General features: G+C 43.6%; 1 protein-coding gene across 1 annotated transcript; it reads left to right on the top strand.

Annotated features, from left to right (window-relative positions):
• Positions 1-5,033, top strand: LOC100395544 (olfactory receptor 10C1-like). The gene is made up of 4 exons (XM_078355187.1): positions 1-139; positions 1,138-1,285; positions 2,409-2,497; positions 4,081-5,033. Exons 1-4 carry the CDS (start codon positions 1-3, stop codon positions 5,031-5,033), a joined length of 1,329 nt encoding a protein of 442 aa, XP_078211313.1.
• Positions 5,034-6,229: the final 1,196 nt, after the last annotated feature.

Genomic DNA, 6,229 nt, shown 5'->3' with positions numbered 1-6,229 from the left:
ATGTGTCACAGTGGCAGTTCAGCAGTGGGTCCAAGGCTTCACTTGTGTGGCCAAAGGGAAGAGGAAGCAAAAAATCTAGACTGGCTAAGGATAGGGAAGTTCAATGCAACTGCCTCAGATCTGGCTGATGAAGAAATATGTAAGACCTGTTTTGCACACATTGCTCAAAGACTCCCGGGTGCATTGCATATTGTTGCGCCTCTAAGCAGAGGTACCTGTGCCTTCTTCTCTCTCCTCTCAATGCACAGAACTTCTACAGACCCTACACATTGTTACAGCTTTTCAGAGCTCATCGAAAACTTTCATATCTCAGTAATGCTCCCACTTCCTGAGCATGAGCTTACTCTGTTCCTGGCTTACCCAGAACAGAGACTGATTACATTAGTAGGGAGGTTTACAGCCCATATATTTCAGGTGAAGTGGAATCTTGGCTTAAGGCAGAAGCTGAATGAGAACCTCTAAATACTCCAGTACCTGGATTTTTTTTTTTACTCAAGGAGAGAGTCTTCCAATCTTGAGGTTAAATATTTTCTTTTTCTTTTTTTGAGACGGAGTTTCGCTCTTGTTACCCAGGCCGGAGTGCAATGGTGCGATCTCGGCTCACCGCAACCTCCGCCTCCTGGGTTCAGGCAATTCTCCTGCCTCAGCTTCCTGAGTAGCTGGGATTACAGGCACGCGCCACCATGCCCAGCTAATTTTTTGTATTTTTAGTAGACACGGGGTTTCACCATGTTGACCAGGATGGTCTCCATCTCTTGACCTCATGATCCACCCACCTCGGCCTCCCAAAGTGCTGGGATTACAGGCGTGAGCCACCGCGCCCGGCCCGAGGTTAAATATTTTCTACAGTAAAACTCTCCAAACAAAATATCATCTTTTCCTGCTGTTTAAATAATTCCAGCTCTCTCAGGAAATTTTTCAAGTTGATATGAGGAGACTCGATGGTTTCCTCTATATTGATGTAATCTCTGTGAAAATGCTTTTCAGTGAATGTTCTGCTATCCAATTTAATTTTGCTATTATCTTGTGTGGGGTTTTTCCCCCCTCTGATTCCTAAATATCAAACTACATTTGTATCTACAAGTGATGCAAATGTCTTCTCCAATGGATCGGTGCTTCAATCTGTTATTTATACAGCCTCTACATCCATCCAGTACATGCTTAGGGATTGTGCTCAGTTGAGGTCGGAGTCCATGTACTGGTCGCAAGGCTTTTATGAAGATGATGCTGATAGTGATGAGAACCACAGTGATGATGCCAACATAAACATATGTAAACGCCACATGTAAAAACAATCTGATGTCTACACAATGAGAGCAATACTGGTTTTGGTGGTTTAAAGCACAATTTGGCACATCGTGAGTATTTGACAATGATTAAATCAGTGAGTAAATGACAGGGGAGATGGTGAGGGTAGTGGTGGTGATGATTGTTGTGGAGACAGAGATAGTCAAAGCAGAAGTGATGGCACTGCAGATCTTTCTCACACTGTGGTAAGGTTAATAATGGAAAAACACTTTTGCAGGGATATGGACCGAGCTGGAGGACATTATCCTCAGCAAACTAATACAGGAACGGAAACCCAAATGCTGCACGCTTTCATTTATAAGTGGGAGCTAAATGTTGAGAACACATGGACACACAGAAGGGAACAACATGCACTGGAGCCTATTGGAGGGTGGAGAGTGGGAAGAGGGAGAGGATCAGAAAAAAATAACCAGAGCCCGGCACAGTGGCTCATGCCTGTAATCCCAGCACTTTGGGAGGCCGAGGCGGACGGATCACCCGACCAGGAGTTCAGGACCAGCGTGACCAACATGGTGAAACCCCATCTCTAATAAAAACACAAAAATTAGCTGCGCATGGCGACAGGCGCCTGTAATCTCAGTTGCTTGGGATGTTGAGGCAGGAGAATCACTTGAGGTTGGGAGGCAGAGGTTACAGTGAGCAGAGATCGTGCCATTGCACCCCAGCCTGGGCAACAAAGATCAAAATTCCATCTCAAAAAAAAAAAAGAAGGAAAAAAATAAAAAGAAAAAATAAGTAATGTATACTAGGCTTAATACCTGAGTGATAAAATAATCTGTACAACGAACTCCCATGACACAAGTTTACCTACGTAATAAACCTGCACATGCACCACACATGTATTAAACATGCACATGGACTGCACATGTATTAAAATGAAAGTATAACACATAAGTTAAAAAAAATAGACAAACAGATTATTTCCTCCTTTCTGGTCATTTGGCCGATCTTAATAGAATGGAGTGGAAATGCATCTGATTGAGAAGTCTTTTTGCAAAGTAATTTTTAAGAAGATTAAACTGATTTTTGGAGCGATCAAGGTGCTGTTCTCCATGTATACACAAGGATATATGAGTTGGATTTTTCTCTTTTTATTAAAGTCTATATGGGACTTGCAAAACTTCTAGTGGCCCAGAGGAGGCAATGCCCTTGGGATTGGATTCTAAAGTCCACCACGAGGTTTGCGAAAGTGAGAAAAGTCATTTGAGAAACAGAGCTGCCCTGCTGCACTTCCTTTTGCACAGCTTCTTGCCCCAGAGAAGTCCTCACTGAAAGCTTTACACACTTAGCAACTCCAGGGAACAGACAGTCCGGGGCCCCCGGGAGGCCTGCATTTCCAGGAATATGAAATATAAGTAGGGAAGTGTCTCAGGGTAGAAAGGATGCTGAGGAGAATGCTGTGTGTTCTAATGTCATCAAAACCATCAGGTAATGGGCAGGAGTGGTGCCAAAAAGATGAGAGTAGCCAAAGAAGAAAAGTAGACAAAGGCTTTTTTTTTTTTTTTTTTTTTTTTTTTTTTTAGATGAAGGCTTTGAATGTATTTGAAAGAGGCTTTGAATGAGGCTTATTAGGGTGTGGGAGGAAAACTCAGTGACATTGGTGTTGATTCCCCTCAAAACCCATAATCATTTTCCAATAGCTTTAGGGAAACATATATTATCTCTGTTGTAAGGGTTTTAGGAAACAAACTCAGGCTTTTTTTTTTTTTGAGAAGAGGAAGCTGAGGTTAAGTAAAAAGTTGCTCAACCTAATGTCCATTGCCGCTGAGTGGCAACCAAATCCATGACTTCAGAAGCGGCTCCGCCGGGCGCGGTGGCTCAGGCCTGTAATCCCAGCACTTTGGGAGGCCGAGGCAGGCGGATCACGAGGTCAAGAGATCGAGACCATCCTGGCCAACACGGTGAAACCCCGTCTCTACTAAAAATACAAAAATTAGCCGGGCATGGTGGCATGTGCCTGTGGTCCCAGCTACTTGGGAGAATGAGGCGGAAGAATCGCTTGAACCCAGGAGGCGGATGTTGCAGTGAGCCGCGATTGTACCACTGCACCACTCTAGCCTGGCGACAGAGCAAGAGTCCATCTCAAAAAAAAAAAAAAAAAAAAAAAGAAAGAAAGAAAAGAAAAGTCTCTTGGCTTCTTCTTGACTTCGTGGTTTTTCCTTTTTGAGAATTCCTAGCACATATCCTTTGGGGGATCATGTTTTCACCCAGCACAGTGTATCCACTGGGTGAATTATCATCAGGCACCATGGGCCTAGGATTTTACAGTTTTCAAAGATTCTCAATTTCTTTCATTTTCCATTTTTTCTTCTTCTAGTCCTTACCAGGATAGTCTAAACACTTCAGAGGGCCTTCCTGGAAGAAGCTTCAATGTTCACTTTTGAGAGATGACTTTTCTCCCTTCTCCATAGCCCAATACTGTTGGTTATTTTATCGTTGGAAACTACGGAGGGATAGCAATAGGAATTTTCTAGCTCTCTTATTATTTGATGGTGGAGTAGGGGAGAAAATCACTGAGTCACTGGAGCACCGTATTATAACATAGAAAGGGTTTAAACTGGGACTAGGAGCCTTGGTTTCTAGTCCCAGCCCTGTTACCAACAGACCAGGATATGGGGACAACCATATCTGCTTTTGGGGTTTCAGTTCCTCTAGTGTAAAGTGCGGAACATTGATTAGATAACGTCTCAAGTTCCTTTCAAGTGCTCAGATTTTCTGAATAGAGAAGAAGCTTGAAGTAATTTATATTCTATCTTTATCCCTTGTTCCTAGGAATTGTGGATCATGTCAATCATACCTGGATCCAGAGTTTTATCCTTGCTGGTTTCACTACCACTGGGACCCTACAACCTCTTGCCTTCTTGGGGACCCTGTGCATCTATCTCCTCACTCTTGTAGGGAACATTATCATCATTGTCCTGGTACAGTTAGATTCTGGGTTGTCCACGCCCATGTACTTCTTTATCAGTGTCCTCTCTTTTGTAGAGGTGTGGTATGTCAGCACCACAGTGCCCACACTGCTGCATACCTTGCTCCGTGGGTGTTCACCCATCTTACCAGCTGTATGCTTTATTCAGCTGTATGTCTTTCATTCCTTAGGCATGACTGAGTGCTACCTGTTGGGTGTCATGGCACTGGATCGCTACCTTGCCATCTGCCACCCTCTTCACTACCATGGACTCATGAGCAGACGGGTACAGTTACGACTAGCTGGAGCCACTTGGGTGGCTGGCTTCTCAGCTGCACTTGTGCCAGCCACCCTCACTGCCACTCTACCCTTCTGCTTGAAAGAGGTGGCCCATTACTTTTGTGACTTGGCACCATTAATGCAGTTGGCATGTGTGGACACAAGCTGGCATGCTAGGGCCCATGGCACAGTGATTGGTGTGGCCACTGGTTGCAACTTTGTGCTCATTTTGGGGCTCTATGGAGGTATCCTGAGTGCTGTGCTGAAGCTACCCTCAGCTGCCAGTCGTGCCAAGGCCTTCTCCACTTGTTCCTCCCACGTGACTGTGGTGGCACTATTCTATGCTTCTGCCTTCACAGTATATGTGAGCTCACCTGGAAGTCGACCTGAGGGCACAGACAAGCTTATTGCCTTGGTGTATGCCCTTGTTACCCCTTTCCTCAATCCTATCATCTATAGCCTTCGCAACAAGGAGGTGAAGGAGGCTTTTAGAAGGGTCACTGACAGGATCAGAACTATTTTTAGGGAACCTCAGTGATCTAATTTGTCATAGCCCAGCTTGTTGGTAATTGTGAGAATCAGCTGGATGGTTTGTGAGTCATGTGTTCAGAGTCAAAGAAAACGCCAGTACAGAAATCAAATAGATCAGTAGTCAAGTGTGCTGCACACACCCGTGACTGAATTGGTCAAAGTTGGAAGATGTAAAGAGAAAGGGTTATGGTTTCTGATTATCCCATTCTTATGGGAAAGAAGTGCCACAAAGGGAGAAGAAACGGGGATGTAAAACAAGTGGTTAAACTGTGTTTATGACTAGAGAGACAGTGCAATACTGAAAGAAAGAAAGAAGACAAACTAAAGCTAGGAGTGGCAGGTTTAGTCAAGATAAAATTCCTAGAGAAAAGTAAGAAGGTAGAAAACTAGGTTGTCAAAAAGAAGTCTAAAATTTTAGCTTGTATAAAGTTGCAGATGTAGATCAGTGAGCCACGAGCAGAATGCTTATCAGTTTGTGGCATCCAGGGATTCTGGGTTATTATGTGACCAAAGGTTGCTTGATGGAGAAAAAGCTGAAGTCCTGATCACAATTCTTTTCTCTCCAGCTCCTCTGTTGCTTCCTCTGCTGAGCAGAGTAATCCCCCATTCCTTAATGGTGTGTGAACTGGGGGGCAAGTACCTGCTAGAGTATGGTGTCTAAATAAGTGAGAAAAATAGGACCAGATCTTGGCAGAGACGAAGTATTGGCTAAGCTTGACTACTTTTTCGTTTTCTTCATTCTTACACATCTTATTGCTTTATTTTCTGTATGTCTATCTATGCCAGAAATAGTGGCAGCTGCCTTCATTTTTCAAAAATTTAATCTTCATAATGTCCCTCTGAAGAAGGAAAAATATCCCATATTTACATAATAAAGTTAGGAAGATTATTGAATTTTCAGGAAAGAGACAAATTTAACCCTAAATCAACTTCAGCTGACCAAGTGACCCTCCTCAGCCTGTTTCTCTCTGTCTGCAAAATGAAAGGGTGCAGTGGATGAGTACTCACATTTCTCTTAGCTTAGGGAGTTTTGATGCTACGCTTATAGCACTTCTTAAGGAAAGCAGGACCTGAACTAGGTCCAGATGCATAAAATCTGAATTTCCAGAGCAGAGATGGAAAGGTGTTGGTACAAATTTAGGTGTTGCCATTTTTGTCTCTGTGATTCTGGGCAAAAAACATAAGCTCTCTCTGATGCCAGAT

Source organism: Callithrix jacchus, chromosome 18 (assembly GCF_049354715.1).
Source record: "Callithrix jacchus isolate 240 chromosome 18, calJac240_pri, whole genome shotgun sequence".
Classification (NCBI taxonomy): domain Eukaryota; kingdom Metazoa; phylum Chordata; class Mammalia; order Primates; family Cebidae; genus Callithrix; species Callithrix jacchus.
The sequence above is the reverse complement of the archived record's forward strand: the minus strand, read 5'-3'. Positions and strand labels throughout refer to the sequence as shown.

What these genes read in the sequence shown, in the direction of transcription:
- LOC100395544 (XM_078355187.1), top strand. Translation starts at nt 1, where the DNA reads ATGTGTCACAGTGGCAGTTCAGCAGTGGGTCCAAGGCTTCACTTGTGT. An exon ending in TCTGGCTGATGAAGAAATAT is followed by an intron (nt 140 to 1,137) that starts GTAAGACCTGTT and finishes TTATTTATACAG; the next exon opens with CCTCTACATCCATCCAGTAC. An exon ending in AACATATGTAAACGCCACAT is followed by an intron (nt 1,286 to 2,408) that starts GTAAAAACAATC and finishes TTTTTATTAAAG; the next exon opens with TCTATATGGGACTTGCAAAA.